This window comes from Gallinula chloropus (assembly GCF_964237585.1).
Source record: "Gallinula chloropus genome assembly, contig: HAP1_SCAFFOLD_230, whole genome shotgun sequence".
Classification (NCBI taxonomy): domain Eukaryota; kingdom Metazoa; phylum Chordata; class Aves; order Gruiformes; family Rallidae; genus Gallinula; species Gallinula chloropus.
In genome coordinates, this window is record NW_028168293.1 from 11,436 (window position 1) to 34,635 (window position 23,200).

The 23,200-nt window shown below is 51.1% G+C and overlaps 2 protein-coding genes across 2 annotated transcripts; both read right to left on the reverse strand.

Annotated features, from left to right (window-relative positions):
- Positions 1-927, reverse strand: LOC311204633 (olfactory receptor 14A16-like; the record flags this gene model as incomplete). The annotated part of the gene is made up of 1 exon (XM_084281033.1): positions 1-927. One exon carries the CDS (start codon positions 925-927, stop codon positions 1-3), a length of 927 nt encoding a protein of 308 aa, XP_084137159.1.
- A 12,289-nt stretch (positions 928-13,216) lies between these two features.
- On the reverse strand, positions 13,217-14,140 carry LOC311204625 (olfactory receptor 14A16-like; the record flags this gene model as incomplete). Its single annotated transcript, XM_084281026.1, has 1 exon — positions 13,217-14,140. The coding sequence occupies one exon, from the start codon at positions 14,138-14,140 to the stop codon at positions 13,217-13,219; it is 924 nt and encodes a 307-aa protein (XP_084137152.1).
- Between the last annotated feature and the right edge of the window lie 9,060 nt (positions 14,141-23,200).

The window sequence follows — 23,200 nt, forward strand, 5'->3', positions numbered from 1 at the left end:
TTAGAAACATCCTGTCATCCATTTCCACAGGGCATCCTTGAGCTCCTGGTTCCTCATGCTGTAGATGAGGGGGTTCACTGCTGGTGGAATCACTGTGTAAAGAAATGACAATACCAGGTCAAGAAATAGGGAGGAGATGGAGGGAGGCTTCACATAGGCAAACAGGCCAGAGCTGACAAACAGGGAGACCACGGCCAGGTGAGGGAGGCAGGTGGAAAAGGCTTTGTGCCGTCCCTGCTGCGAGGGGATCCTCAGCACAGCCCTGAAGATCTGCACATAGGACACCACAATGAACACAAAACACACAAAAAATAAGCAGGCTCCAACCACAAGGACACCAGTTTCCCTTAGGTAGGCATCTGAGCAGGAGAGCTTGAGGATCTGGGGGATTTCACAGAAGAACTGGTCAAGGGCATTGCCATGGCAGAGGGGCAGTGAAAATGTGTTGGCTGTGTGTAGTAGAGAATAGAGAAACCCACTGGCCCAGGCAGCTGCTGCCATGTGGACACAAGCTCTGCTGCCCAGGAGGGTCCTGTAGTGCAGGGGGTGGCAGATGGCAACGTAGCGGTCATAGGCCATGACAGTGAGAAGACAGAACTCTGTGACGATCAAAAATAAAAAGGAAAAGAGTTGAGCCACACATCCTGTGTAGGAAATGGCCCTGGTGTCCCAGAAGGAATTGGCCATGGCTTTGGGAACAGTGGTGGAGATGCAGCCAAGGTCAGCAACAGAGAGGTTGAGGAGGAAGAAGTACATGGGGGTGTGGAGGTGGTGGTCACAGGCTATGGTGATGATGATGAGGCCATTGCCCAGGAGAGCAGCCAGGTAGATGCCCAGGAAGAGGCAGAAGTGCAGGAGCTGCAGCTCCCGTGTGTCTGCAAAGGGCAGGAGGAGGAACTGGCTGATGGAGCTGCTGCTGTTGGACATCTGCTGCTGTCAAGTGTGGAGATCTGTGAAAGGAGGAAAAGGAAGCAAGAAGTTAAGGAGCTCCTCTGACAAAAACCTCTAGCAAGTCTTAGGAAACACCCTCAGATTGACTCTGTATTCAGGAAGATTTTTGCCAGGTCCCTTTTGGGAGCTCTGCTTTGTGCTGGCTTCAGTGTGCCACTGCTGGGAGGAGGGTTGGCTGTGGGGTCTTGAGAACTCAGTCCTGCCTGGCAGCTGTAAGTGAATAGTTTCAGTCCTACAGATGGGGGTCCTGAAGTGAGGGTCAGCTCAGAGCCAGCCCCACCAAAGGACATGCCCAGAGCCCCAGGTAAGGGTGGGACAGAGACAGCAACTACAGGAGAGGAAACAGTGAAAAATGCTCCAGCCAAAACTGGAAGGACAGGGACAGACAGACAGACAGGCACTCATGGGTTTCTACTCACTAGGGGGTTGGGTTGCCAACAACAAGACTCAGACTGAAACCCTGGAACTCTAGGTGCAGAGTCTGTGCTGGGTGGCAGAAACCAGGGGGTTGCTGTGGGAAAATATCAGCACTGTGGGGCTGCCAGGGAGGTACCAAATCCCCACTGCCAGGGCATTGCTGGGAACAGCTCCTTCTCCCTCCCTGACAACGTCTCTGCTGCCTGGAGCTGTTGCTGCAGACGCTTCTCTTTGCCCATGTCACCTCCTGCTCTGTCCTCACAGACCTCATCCCACCTGCCCTGTGCTCAGCTCTGCTCTGCAGACCCCTCCTGGCGTCAGGGCTCTGCCCTGGGAACCTCTGTGTGTGCAGGGCTCAGGAGAAGCTACAAAGTCTTAATAAGAATTGAGTTTTCATTGCATATTCTTTGGGGAGAAATAAGTTCTCATGTACCACAGCACAGCCCACAGGAGAGGAACAGTCAAAGCAGACACTGCCTTGCAGGAAAATGCTTCCTTGATTTATTTTTTTCAAAGTCCCCTGGGAATGTCTCAAGAATCAGCTGGAGCTGGAAGTAAAGCTGACCCAGGCAGCATTTTCTTACAGAAGAGGGAACCTGTGCTGCCCTTCCCTGGGTCACTCCTTCAACCCACAGCTGCTGTCTCTATCACTGTGGAACGCCCACAAGCCAGGCTGAGTTCTGACCCTGGCAGCAACAGAGTCCCTGCCCCAGCACACAGACCCTGGGTCACAAGGACCCTGCTCACAAGGACAGCCCTGGGCACTCCTCAACCATGCCCAGGAGAAGACAGCTGTCCTGCCCTGTCCCTCTGATGGGGCAGAAGGGCAGCCCTTCCAGGCAGCACCTTCTGGTCCTACAGAGAACCTGTCCTCCTGACAGAGCCCACACACTGCCCCATGTCCCAGCTTTAGGAGATCCCTCCAGGAACAGAACCTGCATTGCCCTGCACCCACAGACATACCAGGCAGAGTGCTGTGGAGATTTCTCCTCCAGTGAGCTCTCAGCATCCATCAGCTCTCTCAGCCTCACAGGTCTCCCCTCGATGCCTCCAGGCAGTGTCCCCAGCCCTGTGTGCTTGGCAGAGGAGCTGCTCCTGGCCAGAGCTGTCTCTCTGCAGCACTGCAATATTTCTGAGCTCCCACTGTCCATCCCAGGAGCCCAGCCCAGCTCACAGCAGAGGAGCAGGTGAAGACATCATACTCTCCATCCCCTCTGGACTCCTCCCTGGAGCTCCAGGGAACCTACTTGGAAAGAAACTGAAGTTCTCACTGACTTTCCCTCCCTTGGCTGGGGAGAAATCCTTGTGCCAGCGGAGACCTTTCTCCTGATCAAACCAGAGCTGGGCAGGACAATCACCTTTCCTTGTCTCTGCATGAGACAGGACCCCCAGGCAGGGACAGGCAGGGGTCTCTGTCCCCCTGCAAAGGTCAAGGAGCATGGCTGCCTGGGAACTGCTGGTGCCAGTGCCCATGGGAATTACTGAGGGTGGAGGCCAGGAGAGAGTTGCTCAGACACCAACCCCTGTTGTCACCTGAAGGGCCAGAGGTGGTCCAAGAGACATGAGTGGGTTCAAGGTCCAATAGAGCAATGCTGCCTGGGAGCAGCATTTTTGAGCCTGGTGGGGAATTCCTTTGGCCAAATGAAAAGACACCAGATGGTCACAGTTAGGACCATCTATACCCAGAGGCACCACATGTCCAACAGCAGTTCCATCAGCCAGTTCCTCCTCCTGGCCTTTACAGAACCCATGGGAGCTACAGCTCCTGCACTTCTGGCTCTTCCTGGGCATCTACTTGGCTGCTCCTCTGGGCAACAGTTTAATGATCATTGTTAGTGTCTCTCCAACATTTCCTCCTCCCTCAGCAGCCAGTCCCTGGCTGGCAGACTTTGTGGAAGGATTTGAGCAGGTCATGGAGCAATTATCACCTCCTACAGCCTGTGACTTTACAGCTGAACAGGCAAACAACCCTGGCAAACTGACACGCCACCTGATTGATGGGTGCCTTGACTACATCATCCCAATCCCATCCCAATCCCATCCCATCTGTCCTGGATCTTGCCAGGGCAGAATTAACCTCCCCAGGCAGGCAGCACAGGTGAGCTGAGTTAGCCCAGGCTGTTTTACACACCACTTGACATCACTCCCCCAGAAAAGGGGCTTGTTGGGGAGGGGCACTCCTGGTGCCTCCAGGGAAGTGCTAGTGCAGTCGAGTCATCGGGTTGGTCATCATGTTGTGCAGTTACTGGGTCATAACTGGGTATAAGTGAAATTCACTCTGGGTTATTCGCCTTTCATGGTGATTTGGTCAGTAAACTGTCCTTAGGCCAGCCCATGGAGGCTCTGTCTGTTCCCCCTGTGGGAGGGAGTAAGCAGCATGTGCTGCTCAGCCACTGGTTGGAGCTGAACCACCACAGCCCTTTTTGGAGCCCATGATCAGGCCCGAAGGTTTGTGATAACGGTAGAGGATGAGGTGAGGGGTGCTTTCTCCTCCCCTTTTCCCTTTAGGCTTTTTACAGCATCTGTTGAGAACGTTGACTATCCCTGGGATGTTCAGACCAGCATATGTGTCTTGCTCTCTGTCCTGAATGTCTGTCTGGACCTATGTGTTACCAACAATTGTTCCAAGAATATTGCCAAGAGGTCTTCCCTGGGCTGAAGGGTCAGGGGTGGCATGGGGAGTGGGAGGGCTTTGAAAAATACCTAGACAAGAAAAACAGATCCAGAGGCACTGTGGCTGCCCAGGCCTCAGAAACCAACACCACAGCTGAGCCAGAAAGAACCCTTCCAACAGGCACTGGAGCTACCCGTGCCTCAGAGAGTGCAGCTCCTCCAGTCTCCCCAACAAGCACCATGGGTGCTCAAACCTCAGAGGCCAAGCCCAGAGCTGATCCAGACAGCCACCCAGCACGCCTGTCAGTCACCTCTATCCAGAAGAAGAAATACATGGAGAAATCATTGCTAATCGGGAGAGATGCTGATGAACTGGGACCATTGCAAGGCCCTGAAGAGGCAATACCAGAGGTTATAACCCGATCCTTGTCCTTGAGCTGAGAGACATGAGAAAAGACTTCAGCCGCCTTCCAGGGGAGCACATCATCACCTGGCTACTGCCATGCTGGGACAATGGGGCACGCAGCAGGGAGAAGGCAGGGAGGCCAAGCAGCTGGGATCCCTGTCCAGAGAAGGAGGCAGTAACAAGGCAATTGGAAGGAAGGCTCAAGCTCTCAGCCTCTGGAGGTGACTTTGATCAAGTGTAAGGGCACGGTACCAGTTCATTGAAGATGTTGTGTATTGTCCAGACCAGTGGATGGCCATGGAGAGAGATATCCATTATCTGAGGGGATGAGCCATGTGAGAGATGATTTAGTGTGATCCTGATGATCTGCAGCTCCATGGATACTGGGCATAGACTTCCTGCAGAGAGGGCACTTCAAAGACCCAGAAGGGTACCAGTGGGCTTTTGGAATAGCTGCCTCAGAGACAGAAGACATTGAACAAGTGTCTCTTCTGCCTGGGCTGTCAGAAGACCCTGCTGTTGTGGGGCTGCTAAAGGTTGAAGAACAGCAGGTACCAATTGCTACCATGATGGTGCACAGGCAACAATACCACACCCAACAGAGACTCCCTGATTTCTATTCAGAAACTGATCACCAACTGGAGAGTCAGGGAGTGACTGGTAGAACCCGCTCACCCTTCAACAGTGCAATCTGGCCAGTGCAGAAGCCCAGTGCAGAGTGGAGGCTGAGGCTGGACTATCGTGCCCTGAATGAGGTCACGCTGCCTCTGAGTGCTGCAGTACCAGACCTGCTGGAACTCCAGTATGAACTGGAGTCAAAAGCAGCCAAGTGCTACGCTACAACTGACATTGCAAATGTGGTTTTCTCGACTCCTTTGGCAGCAGAACACAGGCCAGACTTTGCTTTCAGTTGGAAGAGAATCCAGGACACCTGGGATCGACTGCCCCAGGGCTGGAAACACAGCCCCATCACCTGCCACGGACTGATCCAGTCTGCATTAGAGAAGGGTGAAGCCCCAGAGCACCTACAGTATATTGATGATGTCATGGCATGGGACAGCACAGCAGAGGAATTTTTTGAGAAAGGGAAGAAAATGATCTGAATTCTGCTAAAGTTGGTTTTGCCACCAGACAAACCAATGGCAAGGGACCTGCTTAAGGAATCCACTTTTTAGGAATAAAATAGCAGGATGGGTGTCATCAGATCCCAGTGGATGTTATCGATACAATAGCAGCCATGTCTCCACCCACCCACAGAAAGGAGACACAAGCTTTCCTAGGCACTGTGGGTTTCTGGCGAATGCATATCCCAAACCACAGTCTCATTGTCAGCCCTCTCTACCATGTAACCTGGTAAGAGAATGATTTCTAATGGGTCCCTGAGCAGTGAGAAGCCTTTGAAGAGATCAAACAGGAGACAGTCCATGCAGTAGCCCTTGGGCCCGTCCAGACAGGGCCAGATGTAAAAAATGTGTTCTACAGGTCAGCCTGGGAGAATGGCCCTACCTGGAGACTCTGGCAGAAAGCACCAGGGGAGGCTCAAGGTCAGTCTCTGGGGTTTTGGAGTCGGGGTTACAGAGGAAATGGAAATACTGGCAGCACATGAAGGGGTTCGAGCCACTTAAGAAGTGATTGGGACTGAAGCCCAGCTCCTCCTGGCACCCCAACTGCCCGTGCTGGGCTGGATGTTCAACAGGAAGGACCCTTCCTACACAACATGCCACTCATGCTACGTGGAGCAAGTGGGTCACACTTATCCCTCAACAGGCTTGAATAAGAAACCCCAATCACCCAGAAACCCTGGGAGTGATCACAGACTGGCCAGAAGGCAAAGACTGTGGAATATCACCAGAGGAACAGATGCCACATGCTGAAGAGGCCTCACTGTACAGTGAACTGCCAGAAAATGAGAAAAAATATGCCCTGTTCACCGATGGGTCCTGTGGCATTGCTGGTAAACATCAGAGGTGGAAGGCTGCTGTATGGAGTCCCACACGCCAAGTTGCAGAAGCTGCCTATGGAGAAGGCAAATCCAGCCAGTTTGTAGAGGTGAAAGCCATCCAGCTGGCTTTAGACATTGCCAAAGGAGAAAACAGGCCAAATATTACATATTTCTCTATACTATTTCCTGGATGGTGGTCCATGGCAGATGGTCTAAATAATAAATGATGTTATGAACCTCCCCAGTACTCTGAAAATGTAAGACCTGGGCATGATGTAGATGGTGTGGAAACAGGGGTGGATAATGTCTTCTACTGGTCAAGCCAGGCTCACCTCCCCAAGCAGCCTGCACAGCTGAGCTGAGTTCTCCTGGGCTGTTTTCCATACCACCTGACATCACTTCCCCATCCAAGGGGCTGGTTGGGGAGGGGTGGTCATGGCATGGTGCAGCACTCTGTTATTGTTGGGTTTGTAAGGTACTCTCTGTGCTATCACTGGGTGTGAGTCCAATTGGGGCTGTTATTGTTCCCCTTTTATGGTGCTTTTGTCAGTAAACTGTCCTTATCCCAGCCCACAGAGGCTCTGTCTGTTTCTCCTCCAGGAGTGAGCGAGCAGCATGTGGTGTTCAGCAATTGTTCGGGCTGAACCACCACAGTTTCCAAGCCATAAGCAGTGAGCTTCTCTAGGAGAAGGTGGTGGGAAACTGTGTCCAAGGCCTTGCTAAAGTCAAGGTAGACAACATCCAGAGCCCTTCCCTTGTCCAAGAAGCAGGTCACCCTGTCATAGAGGGAGATTCAGTGGGTCAAACAGGACCTGCCCTTATGAACCCAAGCTGACTGGGCCTGATCACTTGGGGGTTCTTCATGAACTGGATAATGCTGCTCAGGATGATCTGCTCCATCAGCTACTCTGGGACTGAAGTCAAACTATCAGACATGTAATTGCCCTGATCATCCTTCTCTGCCTTCTTATATAGGGGGTTACGTTGACTGATCCAGTCAGCCAGGACTGATGGAAAGTGGCTTGGTGAACCCCCCTTGCCAGCTCTTTCAGCACCCATGGCTGCATCCCGTTCAGCTCCACAGATCTCTGCACATCTCTGTGGTGCAGCAGGACCATCTCCTCCTGGATTGAGGTGGCCTCATTCTGCTCCCTGTCCCTGTCTCCCAGCTCAGGGAATTGGATTCTCTCTGTACAACTGCTCCTATTACTAAAGTCAATGGCAAAGATTTTATTAAGCACCTCAGCCTTGTCCTCATCTTTCCACAATGTTTCCTCCTGAATCTGATAGGGGATGGAGGGTCTCCCTGCTCTTTCCTTTATTTAAATGGAGGCCAGATGAATTTCTAGCTGGGCTTTCGACCAACAATGAGGAGAAACACTCATCCTGTTGTTCTTCTCTCAGCATTACATACCCCACACTGCTCCAGGAAGAGCCTGAGCAATGCCTGAGGGACAGGACCTGTCTTCCCTGGGGCTGGGGGTCAGGGCTTGGCCTTTCTGCTTCATCCAACCAACCCAGGGCTTGCTCAGCATTTCAGCTGCTTGTACATTGCCTTGGCCTACCAGCCAACACGGCCTCCAATTACCTGTGCTAACGAGTCCCTGGGGAGGCTCAGCCAGCAATGGCTCTCAGCGGGACTCATTAATACTTCAGGTACTTTGGCTTCTGCTTTTGACATGGAGTTTTTTGTGTAATCTCCTCTCAGTACCTGAGCTTCAAGGACTCAGCAACAAATGCACCCCAGGGCTCATTAAACTAACAAGCAAGCCCTAACGAGCTATGTCTCTTGATGTAATTATCTTCAAGTCTTCAAGAGATGTACAGACCATTGAAGCTGTTTCAAAGGGAGCTCAGAGTAAAATTGATTTCTTTTTAAGGGTGTAGGTTATTATTTTCACTGTAGAGGAGAGGTGACAACCTCTGACTGAGATGGATCCAGAGTGCCTCCTAAGGAGGTCTGGACTGGTCTGAAAAAGGGTCCCTTGAGGCAGTGGGGACAACCTTGCTGCACATCTCCACAAGCCCACCATGACTCTCACCAGCCAACTGGGACTTGCATCCCTTGTCCTTACATCAGGTCTCTCTCTGCACTCCACAGTGGGGCATTACAGCCCCTCTGTACCAGCTCCCCTGCTTTCCTTAGAGAACTGGCTGCACACAGGCAGCACACAGGGAGTTATTTTCCCAACAACACAAGAAACCTGACAAGATTCACCATTAAATCAAACACTCCTCACTCTATGCCAAGTGCAATCTGCCACCAGTGAGGTTCACCTGCCACAAAGCTTAACCCTGTGAGAGATGTTCTAGTGAGGAAGGAGACTGTGAAATCACCACAACTCAAGAGCTGGCTACAGACAGAATGAGTCAGACAACTGCCAGAAAGGCAAGGGTTTAACTCCCTGAAACTCAGAGCAGCAGCTGGATGGTTGGGAGGTGTCTGAATGGTCCAAGGAAAAGAGGAAGGGAAATCTAGAGAGCAACCACAAGTGCCTGTGTGCAGATCCACTGTTGGAACAATGGTCAATTGACTTTGGACAGGTAGAAATATGTGACAGACAGGGGAGATTAAATGCACAGCTGTCCTGTTTCTGGCCAAGCAGCCAGCAGAGGTGAGCTAAATTAGCAGAGGTGATCTGAGTTAGCACAGTTGAGCTGAGTTAGTCCAGGCTGTTTTACACACCACCTGACATCTCTACCCCATAAAAGGGGCTGGTTGGGGAGGGGCACTCCTGGGTTCCTAAAGGGCAGTCTGAGTGTGGCTGGGGCATTTGGTTGGTCCTTGCATTATGCAGTACTTTGTGATCCTTTGGTCAGTAAAGTACTCTCTGTTATCACTGGATGTGAGTGTAGTTTGTGATGTGCTGTTATCATTTTTTCACAGTGATTTTGTCAGTAAATTGTCTTCCTCCAAACCCAAAGAGGGTCTGTCTGTTTCTCCTCCAGGAGTGAGCATTATAACCTGATCCTTGTACATGAGTGAGCTGGAAGAAATGGGAAAAGATTCCAGCTGCCTTCCAGGGGAGCACATCATCCCCTGGCTACTGCGATGCTGGGACAATGGGGCACACAGCCTGGAATTAGAAGGCAGGGAGGCCAAGCAGCTGGGATCCCTGTCCAGAGAAGGAGCCATTGACAAGGTGATTGGAAAGAAGTCTCAAGCCCTCAGCCTCTGGAGGCCACTTCTGTCCAGTGTGGGGGAAAGGTACCCGTTCAGAGAAGATGTCATGTGTTGGCCAGGCAAGTGCATGACCACAGAGCAGAGTGTGCAGTGTTTGAGGGGATCAGCCATGTGAGAGATGAATTCCTATGATCCTGATGATCTGCAGCTACCCACCAATCCTGATGAAGTCCAATGTCCCTCACCCATGTGGTGTAAGTCTGTGTGGAGTGCACCAGCATCATATGCCAACTGACTGGCAGTAATAGATTGGGGAAAGGAAGAAGCACCGACAGTGGCTGAGGTGTCTGGCCAACTCCTGTGGGGGTGCCCTGTGGGGGTGGTTGTAGCAATGAAAACAAAGCAACTGGGAGTGCAGAGGCAAACCCATCTGGCCATGATGTATATAGTGAGCAAAAAGGGGTGGATAATGTCCTGGTTCTGGTCAGGCCGCAGTTATCTCACCTGTGCTGCCTGCTTGGGGAGGCTGAGTTAGCCCTGGCTGTTTTCCACACCACCTGACAGCACTTCTCCATAAAGGAGCTGGTTTGGGCACCACTCCTGGGTGCCTCCAGGGCAGTCTGAGTGCAGCTGGGGTGTTGGGTTGGTCCTCCTGTCCTGCAGCACTCTGTAATCCTCAGGTGGGTAAGGTACTCTGTGTTCTCACTGGGTATGAGTGTCATGGGCTGTTTATTGTTCTAGTTTCATGGTGCTTTTTTCAGTGAACTCTCCTTTTCCAAACTGACAGAGGCTCTGTCTCTTTCTCCTCTGGGAGTGAGCCAGTGGTGTGTGGTGCTGAGACACTGTTTGGGGCTGAACCACCACAAGCATTTACAGCACTCTCTCCTCTTTTTATTTATTTTCTATCATGTCCTTTAATGCCTCTTGCTGAGGCACCACAAGTCAGCTGAGGCTTCTACACCCACACATTAACCACTGACACATCGGAGCTTCACTTCCAGCAGACCCTGGCAAAACCCTCCGTGGTTTTACAAAGAGACACCTCAAGAACTTTTCCAACCAGAGCTGATCTGCCCCTTCTGATCTTGTGATGTTCTGAATCAGGGGATAACCACAACAGGGGTAGAACCAACACATCGTCCTGTTTTGTGACCAATCCAGCACTGGTGACACATGATAATTTATTCATTGGTGCCCAGTGCTTGCCCAGCATCAAGGCCCTTCCTGATCCACATGCTGCTCCACTAGAAAGTAAGCTGAGGGAGCACTGGTTGTTGTGAGGGAGGACTGCCAGGGCAGCTGGTGCCAGCTGCCCAAAAGAATCTCCCATGCATGATGACATCATCAGTGAGCAGGGTTAAACCTCAACACCCGCACATCAAGGGAATTCAGACATGACTGGTGGAGCAGCAGTGTCAAGGAGGAGGCTTTGGGCGTTCTGAGGGATGCCACAGCAGCCAGGGCTGCTACACAGGAACCTGGCCATGAGCACATTGGGCAGCACTGGGAGCAGTACGGCCACCCAGGCAAAGGCACTCACTGTCAGTTTGACTCAGCACTGGTGTGGACACCAGCAGAGAGTCCAGCAGTGGGAGGTCCCCAGCTCAGGACGAGTGTGGAGGAACAGTCACGAGGTTGAAAGAAATTCTGCTAAGATAGGGTTAGGGGTCTTGTGTGGAGATGCTGAGAGACCCGGGCTTCTTTAGTCTGGGGAAGGGGAGTCTGAGGAGAGTATAGGGGTAGCTCCAGAGAGCTTGAAATTTCCTTTTCAAATGAATGGCAATTAAAACTAGAGGTGCAGATGGGTTATGAGCATGGAGAAATGCCATTCTGAGGGTAGTGCTGTGGTGCTTGGAGTTACTTGGAGGAAGTGTGGATGAGCTGGTGGCTTTGTTTTTCTGGGAACAGCTGGCGAGGAGGGGGAGACAGCAGTACAGGCAGGGACATGGTGGGGTGAGAACAAAGTGGGGAAAGGGGTTGGGAACCTGCAAAGAAACAGGCACAGTTGTGGGGCAGTGTCACATGGGCTGTGGTGCAGAAGGTCAGGGGTGTTGGCCAGGCTGAAAGCATCTGATAGAAATGAGTCCTTTGCCCCCTTGGCTGTGGCTGATGTCCCTGCCACAGAGGCCTCAGAGGAGACACATTGTCCTCGTGGCCATGGAACATCATTGCCTCCTTGAACTCAACCTAGGGAGGCATCCCTGTGTCATAGCCCTGTCCTACCCTTGGCATCACACTCCCCACATCCCATGTAAGAGCCCTGAGACACAGGTGAGGGTCAGGATCTCCCTGCCCAGGGGCTGGGGCTCAGCACTTGGCATTTCTGCTTCATCAGACCAAGCCAGGGTGTCCTCAGCATCAGAGCTGCCTGTGCTTTGCCTGGGTTTGTCCTCATGGCCTCCACTTGTGAGGTGTAAGATGTTCATGGGGTGTCTTTGTCCGTAATGGCTCCCAGTAGGGCCCATGAACGCTTCAAGGTACTTCGGGCTTTGAGTCTGACTGGCATTTTGAGAGGTTTCTTCACTCTCCTCTTAGTATCTGGGGTCTGCGGACTCAGAAGCAAATATACCATGGGGCTCATGGAAATACAGAAAGCCTTAAAAAGCATATCTGTTCAAGTCCTTTTCATTAAAAAAATCCAGACTTCTACAAATAATTGGATTTCAGTTGGGTATTTAATGATGAACAGTTCAAAGGAATATTACAATGGAGGATATTTTCTCTTCACGACTATTTCCTGTCATGGCTCAGTTGATAGAAGTAGTGACAGCAGCATTATGGGATGGATATCGGTCTCCTAAGGAGATCTGGACAGGCAGGAAAAGCAGTCTCTTGAGGTCCAACCCTGCATGGAGAACCTTGCTCTTCCCCAAGACCAGCAGTTCCCTCACTGGCCTCCTGGGACTCCCAACACTTTTCCTGGCATCATCTGTGCTCACAGGCACAGACAGATTTCTCTGACAACAAAGAGCAGTTCAACATGACACAGTGTAATACCCATGAAATCTCTCTCCTCAGCTGCTGCTACGGCCAAGCAGCGTGTGCAGGGGGTCAGCTTTCAGAGGAGATTCTCTCCCAGAACAGTTTGAATCAGATACATAGAAAGGTCACTTAACACTCTGTCCTGCTGACAGATTGCTTAAAGATAGGGTGTTTTCCAACTGTCTGAAGATCAAAGCAGACACCAGAGAGCTGAGCAGCAGCATCTGAATGACAAAAGAGCAAGCAGAAGTGGAAACATCTGAGCAAAGTGAAGTGCACACGTTCAGCTACTCTGCTGAAAAGATGTCCTAGACATGGCTGTATCATCAGGAGAGGTTGAAACACCTGAACAATGAGGGAGATGGAAGAGACAGACTAGGGTCAGGTACAGGGGCAGGCCAATATTTCTTCTGCTGCCATGTGTACACTTCCTGGAAATTCCTCTTCTTCTGCGTTGGGAAATCATCACCATTTCAGACCAGTAATCGAGTCATTCAGCTGATGAAAAGGTGGATGTACTTTTAAAAAAATAAAACAAAACATAAAAGAAAACAAGAGAAATAGAAAGAAATATTCTGGCCCTTTGAAGACAAACACAATGCAAGGAGAGTACAGCTTGTCATACTGCATTAGGAATGGGATGAATGTGGAACATGTTACAGCTCAGAAAAACTAGAATGAGGAAAACAAAGCTAGCAAAAATACTTCTGAATACAGACTGGTCCTAACATGAGTTACATGGTCAGCAATAGGCGGAAGAAGATGAGCAGTTCACTGCTGCCTAGAAACTACCAGTCCTCAGTTTCCACATGGCATCCTTGAGCTCCTGGTTCCTCATGCTGTAGATGAGGGGGTTCACTGCTGGTGGAAATACCGAGTAAAGAAATGACACTAGAACATCCAGAAATGGGGAGGAGATGGAGGGGGGCTTCAGGTAGGCAACCATGCCAGTGCTGACAAACAGGGAGACCACGGCCAGGTGAGGCAGGCAGGTGGAAAAGGCTTTGTGCCGTCCCTGCTGCGAGGGGATCCTCAGCACAGCCCTGAAGATCTGCACATAGGACACCACAATGAACACAAAACAACCAAGACATAAACAGACACCGACCACGATGAGTCCAGTTTCCCTGAGGTAGGCATCTGAGCAGGAAAGCTTGAGGATCTGAGGGATTTCACAGAAGAACTGGTCAACAACATTGCCATGGCACAGTGGGACTGAAAATGTATTGGCTGTGTGTAGCAGAGAATAGAGAAACCCACTGGCCCAGGCAGCTGCTGCCATGTGGACACAAGCTCTGCTGCCCAGGAGGGTCCCATAGTGCAGGGGGTGGCAGATGGCAACGTAGCGGTCATAGGCCATGACAGTGAGAAGAGACAACTCTGCACCAGCAAAGAAGAAAACCAGAAAGACCTGTGCAGCACATCCAAAGAACGAGATTGCCCTGGTGTCCCACAAGGAATTGGCCATGGATTTTGGTAGAATTGTTGACATGCACCCCATGTCAAGCAGTGAGAGGTTGAGGAGGAAGAAGTACATGGGGGTGTGGAGGTGGTGGTCACAGGCTATGGTGATGATGATGAGGCCATTGCCCAGGAGAGCAGCCAGGTAGATGCCCAGGAAGAGGCAGAAGTGCAGGAGCTGCAGCTCCCGTGTGTCTGCAAAGGGCAGGAGGAGGAACTGGCTGATGGAGCTGCTGTTGGACATCTGCTGCTGCCATCAAGTGGGGAGAGCTGTCCAAGGAGGGAAAGGAAGTGAGAAATTAGGAAATGCTTCTTTGAGGAAAACCCCTTCTACTTCTCATGGAATGCCCTCATCATATGAGCACTGCGGGGCTTTCAGGGAGGTACCAAATCCCCACTGCCAGGGCGCTGCTGGGAGCTGCTCCTTCTGCCTCTCTGACAATGTCTCTGCTGCCTGGAGCTGTCCCTGCAGCTGCTTCTCTTTCCCCATGTTACCTCCTGCTCTGTGCTCACAGAGCTCATCCAACCTGCTCTGTGCTCAGCTCTGCTCTGCAGACCCCTCCTGGCATCAGGGCACTGCCCTGGGAACCTCTGTGTGTGCAGGGCTCAGGAGATGCTCTGACAGGTCCTAATGACCAATGAGTTTGCACTGCCTGCTGCAAAGTTATCAGGAAAAGCTCAGCTCCCACTTCCCACCCAGTCACCAGGAGCACAAAACTCAAAGCAAGGTCTCTTTACCTTTCTCCTCCAGTGAGCTCTCAGCAGCCCTCAGCTCTCTCAGCCTCACAGGTCTCCCCTCGGTGCCTCCAGGCAGTGTCCCCAGCCCTGTGTGCTTGGCAGAGGAGCTGCTCCTGGCCAGAGCTGTCTCTCTGCAGCGCTGCTGGGTTGCCATGAGCTCCCCCTATCCCAGGAGCCTGGCCCAGCTCAGCAGGAGAAGACCAGTTCTTGTAGACTCCCTCCTGGTGTCTCAGGCTCCATGGGGATCGTTCTATGATCTCATCTCTGAGATCATTCTGCCTGGGAGCAGAATGATCAGGACAGGGAGAAATCATGCAGGGAGAAAGCTCAGGGGGAGGTCATGCAGCTGTTACTCTCACTGACAATACAGACTTGACACCAACAATAAAATCAGTCTAATTCATTACTCAATCCAAAGAGAGCAGAGAAATGAGAAAAAAATCTAAAGAGATGAAATTTTAAACACCCACCTACGACCCTTCATATCCCAGGGACCACTTCACTGTAACTCTCTAAGAGGCACTGGATGACAGGGAATGGGGGTTGGGGTCTGTTCATCAAACATCATCTCAGCTGCTCCTTCCTGCTCAGGGGGAGGACTCCTCACTGTCTCCCCTTGCTTCAGCATTGTGTCCCACCCACAGGAGACAGTCCTGCATGAACCCCTCCAACGTGAGTCCTTCCCACATGGCTTCAGATCATCACAGAGTGCTCCAGCCTGGGTCCTCCACAGCCCTGCCAGGTAACCTGCTCCAGCACAGGCTTACTATAAGGTCACAGCCTCTTTCAGTGTCCTCACATGCTCAACCTTGGGGACCTCTACAGGCTGCATGTAGAATCACTGTTCCACATCATCCAGCATGGGCTGTGTGGAAACACCCTCATTCACCATGGGCTTCTCCACGGGCTGCAGGGGAATCTCTGCAATGAGGCTTGGAGACCTTCTCCCCCTACATCACCAACCTTGTTGTCTGCAACGTCCCTTACACTTTCTCACTCCTTCCTCTGGTGGCAAAAAGCAGCTGCTGGGTTTTATTTCCCTTCTTAAAAATCCTGTCACAGCGTTGTGTATCACAGTGCTCTGCTCCCCACGGCCAATACACTGTCACTACCCTCTGCAAGGGCAATGCCTGTGACCAGTTCTTCTGAGAAATCTCCCAGATCCTCCAGCTCTCTCACTCATGGTCCTACCTCAGTGAAATTGTAATCAGAGCATGTCTAGCTTTTGGGTGTTTTGTGTTCATTGTGGTGTCCCATGTGCAGATCTTCAGGGCTGTGCTGAGGATCCCCTCAGAGCAGGGACGGCACAAAGCCTTTTCCACCTGCCTCCCTCACCTGGCCGTGGTCTCCCTGTTCCTCATCACTGCTGTGTACACCTACCTGAAGCTCCCTCCATCATTTGCACCTGGTAGTGACAATTTTTAGTCAGTGGTTCCTCCAGAAGTGAAATTCCTCATATATAACATGAGGAACCAGGAGCTCAATGATGCCGTTTGGAAAGGGATGACTGGATGTCTCTAAGCAGCAACAAACTGCTCATTCTGCGTATCACTGGCCATGTAACTCACGTTAGGACCAGTCTGTATTTAGTAGGGTTTTTAGCTGTTGGGTTTGGGGTTTTTTTTTCCCCTCCTAGTTTGTCTCAGCTTTAATAACACAGACCAGCTTCATCCCATTGCTAATGCAGTATCTCCTGGTCTTGTGTGACCCAGACACTGCAGAATGATGAGCTGTGCTCTCTTTCCATCCTGTCTGCCTGGAAAGGGGCACAAATTTTTCTTCCTTTTGTTCCCCCCTGACATTTATCAAAATTTTACAAGCACATTTCCAACATCAGAACCTCTCAACTATGTTTCTGAAATGACAGTGCTTTCCCACCATGACAGAAGGGGAATTTCCTGGAATTCTGCAATAGAATCATAGAATCACTTATGTTGGAAGAGACCCTTATGATCATTGAGTTCAACCAAAGCCTACTCCTGCCTAGTCCACCTCTAGGCCATGTCCTCAAGCACAACATCTATAGGAACCTTTTAAATCCCTCCAGGGATGGTGACTCCACCACTTTCCTGGGCAGCCTGTTCCAATACTTGACTAATGTTTCAGTAAAGAAATTCTTCCTGATATCCAACCTAAATCTCCCCCGGTGCAATTTGAAACCATTCCCTCTCATAATGTCACATGTTCCCTGAGAGAAGACACTGGCTCTCACCTCTCTACAGTCCTCCTCGCAGGTAGTTGTAGAGAGCAGTAAGGTCTCCCCCTCAGCCTCCTTTTCTCAAGGCTAAAACGCCCCAGTTGCCTCAGCAGCTCCTCACAGGACCTGTGCTTCAAGTCCTTCATCCACTTTGTTGCCCTTCTCTGGACACACTCCAGCATCTCAGTGTCCTTCTTGTAGTGAGGGGCCCAAAACCTGACACAGCACTCGAGGTGCAGCCTCACCAGAGCTGAGGATAATGGAACAATCACTCCCTACTCCTGCTGGTCACACCATTCCTGATCCAGGCCAGGATGCTGTTGGCCTTCTTGGCCACCTGGGCACAGTGCTGGCTCATGTCCAGCCAAGGTATCCACGGACACCCCCAGATCCTTTTCCTCCAGGGAGCTCTCCAACCACTCTGACCCAGGCCTCTAGCGTTGCCTGGGGTTATTCTGATCAAAATGCAGGACCTGGCACTTGGCCACATTAACCCAAGAACCTCATACAATTGGCCTCTGCCCATCGATCCAGCCTGTCCAGATCACTCTTCAGAGCCTACATGTCGTCCAGACAATTAATACTCCCACACAATTTGGTGTCCTCTGCAAACTTACTGAGGGTGCACTCGATCCCCTTGTCCAGATCTTGAATAAAGATGTTAAAGAGGACAGGCCCCAGCACTGAGTCCTGGAGAACACACCTTGTGACCTGCCACCAGCTGGACTTAACTCAGTTCACTACAACCCTTTGGGCCTGGCTGCCCAGCCAGTTTCTAACCATGCAAAACATATACCCATCTAATCCATGAGCGGGTAGTTTCTTCATCAGGATGCTTTGGGAGACAGTGATGAAGGCTTCACTGAAGTCGAGGTAGATCACATCCACAGCCTTCCCCTCATCCACTAAGGCAGCAGGACACCTTGTCATAGAAGGAGATCGGGTTGGTCCATCATGATCTGCCTTTCCTAAACCCATGCTGACTGGGCCTGATCACCTGAGTGTCCTGCATGTGCTACATGATGGGACTCACGATGATTTGTTCTATCACCTTCCCCAGCACCGAGGTCAGGCTGAGAGGCCTGCAGTTCCCTGGGACCTCCCTCTGGCCACTCTTCAGGATGGGCGTTGCAGCTGCTTGTGGTTTTTTTCTCCTCTGTGTGATTCCCAGAGGCTCTGTGACCATCGCAGATTCGCTCGGCCCTGGTCAGCAGCACCTATGGCCTTGAATTGGCCGATGTTTGCTCTTCAGGACCTGCAGAGAGCTCGAGCTGTTCCTTACACCAGACATTTGCTGCAGCCCCAGTTCTCTCCCAGCACCCAGCTACACAAAACTGCGACACTCACAAACTCCTTACCTCACAATCCACTTAACTCACAATCTGTCTAATTCCTTACCTCACAAACTATCTCTCAGTCAATCTCCTGACCTCACAATCTATTTCTCAGTCAATCTTTTTACCTGACAGTCTGTCTATGAATCAATCTCTTTACCTCACAAACTCCTTAAATCAACATCCCCTTTACCTCATAATCCCCTTTCCTCAAAATCTATTAGTTACTCTCCTTACCACACAATCTATCTCATTCAATCCCCTTACCTCACAATCTGTCTGTCAATCAATGCTGTGACTTCATAATCCCCCTCTCAGTCATCATACCTCACAATCTCCTTACCTCACAATCCCCTTACCTCACAATCCCCTTACCTCATAATCTATCAATCTCATTAACTCACATCTATCTATCAGTCCATGTTCTTACCTCACAATCTATCTATCAATCTCTGTACCTCACAATCCCCTTATGTCACAATCTCTCTATCAGTCCCCTTACCTCACATCTATCTATCAGTGAATCCCCGTCTACCGGCTTACCTCACTATCTATATATCAGTCAATCCCCTTACCTCATCTTTCAATGTATCAGTCAATCCCCTTGCCTCACAATCTATCTATTAGTCACAGAGTCACAGAATTTTAGGGGTTGGAAGGGACCCCGAGAGATCTTCAGGTCCAACCCCCTGTCAAAATAGCTTCCCTAGGACAGGTCGCACAGGTCAGTGTCCAGAGGGGTCTTGAATATCTCCAGAGAGGGACACTTCACAACCCCCATGGGCAGCCTGTCCCAGGGCTCTGTCACCCTCACTGGGAAAAAGTCTTTCCACATGTTGGTGTGGAACTCCCTGTGCTCCAACTTGAAACCATTGCCCCTTGTTCTGCCCCCACAGACCATTGAAAAGAGGCTGGCCATTTCACCCTGTGCCCAACACTTCAGATACTTACAAACATTAATAGTATCCCTTCTTAACCTTCTTTTCTCAAGGCTGAACAGCTCCAGCTCACTCAGCCTTTCCTCATAGGGGAGTTGCTCCAGGCCCTTAATCATCTTCGTAGCCCTTCTCTGGACTCTCTCCAGGAGATCCCTGGCTTTTTTGTCCTGGGGAGCCCAGAACTGAGCACAACACTCCAGGTGGGGCCTGACCAGGGCAGAGTAGAGAGGGAGGATCCCCTCCTTTGACCTGCTGGCCACTCTCTTTTTTATGTCCCCCAGGATCCCATTGGCTCTCAGCCCCCAGGGCACACTGCTGGCTCATGGCCAACCTGTCACCCACCAGCACCCCCAGGTCCTTCTCCACAGAGCTCCTCTCCAACAGGTCATCCCCCAGCCTGTACTGATTCCAGCAGTTATTCCTTCCCAGGTGATGATGTCAGGCAGTGTTAGGAACGATCCCTTGGTAGGGACAGACATGAGTCCCAAGTGTACTGGGGCTGCTACTGGGCTACCTGGGATGGTTTCACGACAGGAACATATTTCTGCCCTCAATCCTCTTGCTTGGGAGCTACTGCTGGAGCTTTATCAGTTTGAAATATGGACACTGTTAGCACAGGAAATGACATAGGCATCGTTAGGACCATTCCCTTGCCAAGGAAAGCCCTGAGCTCAATGGTTATTTGGGCTGCTGTTGGCTTCCTTGGGAGGTTTCAGGCCAGGAACATCGTTCAGCACTCAAACCTGTTGTTTTGGAGCTGTACCTGGGCATTTAGCAGTTTCTAAGGTGGACACTGGTAGAGCCTGAAAAGGACATGAGGAGCTTTTAGGATCATTCCCTTGGGTAGGAATCACAGAATCAGAGAATCACAGAATGTTAGGAGTTGGCAGGGACCTCAAAAGATCATCTAGGCCAACCTCCCCTGCCAGAGCAGGATCACCCAGACTAAATCACACAGGGATGCATTCAGACAGGTTTTGAATGTCTCCAGAGAAGGAGACTCCACACCCTCTCTGGGCAGTCTGTCCCAGGGCTCTATCAACTTCACAGGGAAATATTTATCCTTACATTCACATAGAACTTCCTCTGCTCCAGCTGGCACCCATTACCCCTTATCCTATCACTGGCCATCACTGAAAAGAGCCTGTTTCCATCTTCCCAACTCTCACCATTTACATATTTATAAAGGTGAATAAGGTCACCCCTCAGGCTCCTCTTCTCCAAGCTCAAGAGGCCCAGCTCCCTCAGTCTTTCCTCTGAAGGAATCATGGTGGTGGCCCTGCCCTGGACTCTTTCAAGGAGTTCTCTGTCCTTCTTGAACTGAACGGCCCAGAACTGGACACAACATTCCAGGTGCGGTCTCATGGTGGCAGAGGAGAGGGGGAGATGGAACTCTCTAGACCTACTAACCACACCCCTTCTAATACACCCCAGGGCACCATTGGCCTTCTTAGCCAGGAGGGCACACTGCTGGCTCATGGTCATCCCATTGTCCACCAGGACACCAAGGTCTCTCTCACCTGTGCTGCTCTCCAACAAGCCAGTTCCCAACCTATACTGGTACTTGGGATTGTTCTTCTCCAGATGCCAGACCCTACCCTTGCCCTTGCTAAAGCTCATTAATCTTCTCCCCACATGTAGTAGTGCCAAGAACAACTCCAATATACAAAAAAGTCATGAGGTAACTGACAATCCTGCCCTATTGTCGTGCACTTAGGAGCTGGAAGAAGATTCCTGAAGTTTGACCAAAAGTTAACCCTGATGATGTTTTTGGGTTATACTCAGCAGGGCAAGTGGACAGTTGGGAAGGGATTGACACCTGCTAGGAAGATATGTACAGGCTGGAAAGTTTGGCAAGGTCGAGTGTAGGGTTTAGGAGCTGGGAAAGCATAATCCAGGAGCACGGCACAGACTGGGATCCACCTGGCTGGAGAAGAGCTCTGTGGAAAGGGACCTGGGGGTTCTTGTGAACAAGCAGCTCACCAGGAATAAACAGAGTGCTGCTGCAGCAAACAGCTCTGAGGTGCCTCAGCATGGGGATCACCAGCAGACATAAAGAAGTCACTGTCCCACTCTACTCAGCACTTGTCAGCCCACACCTGGAATTCTGGGTGCAGTTTTGGTCACTGCTCAATCAGGGCCAGGCTGGAGAAGGTCCAGAGAGGAGCCACAAAGATGACCCAAGGCCTGGGCAGCCTGCCATCTGAGGAAAGGCTGAGGGAGCTGGTTTTGTTCAGCCTTCAGAAAAAAAGGCTTAAGGAGACCTCATTAACATGTCCCAGTACTGAAAGGCTGTCTACAAAGAAGGGAGAGACTCCTGTTTTTAGAAGGAATCACATGGAATAGCTGAAGAATAATGGGTGCAAGTTCCTCCTGGAGAGATTCCCACAAGACACAGGGAAGAAACTTTTACCCTGAGAACAAGGGTTTGCACCATGTTCCATGGGAAGTGATGGATTCCCCAACATCAGACATTTGTAAGAGTCAGTGGGATGGGGGGGTGGGGCCAGTTGGTCTGTGTGGTGCTTTTCTTGAGACTGAGCCCTTGCCGAAAATGGTTGGACCAAATAGTCCCTGAGTTCCCTTTCAGCCGGGTACTCTGTGATTGTCTGAGTCTAGTAACATCATCACTGTCCTCCAAAAGCATTCTCATGGGTTGAGCCCTCCTATGCTGACCCTCAGGCAGCTACAAGAGTGGTTCTGTTCCAAGACAAGGGGGAACACACTGTGAGGACATGAGGCTTCTTCCAGTGGCCCACTCCAATGTCATTTAGAAAGGATCTCTTGGTTTTATTTCTTATTTCTCACCTTCTTTAACACCTGTTGCTGTCACTTGGTTAGTGGCACCCCAAGTTGGAGAGCCATCTGCAAGCACACAGGAACCATTGACACAATGGAGCGTCACTTCAAACCAACCTTGAGAAACTCTGGGGTTAGATTTGAGTAAAAACATCAAGAAGATTCCCATCCAGAAGAGATCTTCTTATTCTGATCTTAATTATCTGGGGTGGAATTAATTTTCATGTTGTCGCCCCCATGAGGTGAAACCATGAGAAAAGTTTCCAGCACAACAGCCCCACATCAAGGCAGCTCAGATATGATGGGTGGAGAACTGGCTGCAAGGAGAAGAATTTGGTCATTCCAGGGGAAGCCATAGCAGTCAGAGATGCTGAACAGGAATTTGACCATGGGCACATTGGGCTGCACTGTCAGGAGTGTGGCTACGCAGAGAAGGGCCCATCTGGTCCATCTGGACTCAGCACCAGAGAGGCCACCTCTGAAGCAGTCAGTCCCAGTGTGGGGCTCCCCGGTCTGGAGGAAGGGGAGGAACTGTCACGTTGTCAGATAAAAGTCTGCCCAGATATGGCTAGGAGTCTTCTGTGGAAAGGCTGAGACACCCAGCTTCTTTAGTCTGGGGAAGGGGAGACTGAGGGAAACCCACTCTGTGCAACATGGAATAAAAACAAGAAAGGAAGTCCATGTGAAACTGCAGCTTTGAAGGACAGGGTGGGAATGAAGATAAAGAAATGTCATTCTGAGGACAGTGCTGTGGTGCAAAATGTCACTCAAGAGCAAGTGTGGATGAGTTGGTGGCTTTGTGTTTCTGGGATAAGCTGGTGAGGAGGGAGAGACAGCAGAACTGCAGGGATATTGTAGGGTGACAGGGTTGTGGGGGAGGGACATTGATGCGTACAGCCTGCAGGAAAACAGGTGGCAATGTGATATGGTCTGTCCTGCAGATGCCCAAGTGTGCTGCCCAGGCTGAAAGGACCTGAGAGAAACAAGGTCTTTGCCCTCTTGCCTATGGCTTGATATCCCTGCCACAGAGGCCGCAGAGGAGACACATTGTCCTCACGGCCATGGAGCATCGTTGCCTCCTTGCACCCACCCGAGGGGAGGTCACCATGTGTTTTACTCCGTCCTTCCCTGAGACACAGGTGAGGGTCAGGATCTCCCTGCCCAGGGGCTGGGGGTCAGCGCTTGGCATTTCTGCTTCATCAGACCAAGCCAGGGTGTCCTCAGCATCAGAGCTGCCTGTGCTTTGTCTGTGTTTTTCCTCATGATCTCCAGTTGTCTGCTCTAACGAGCCCCTGGGG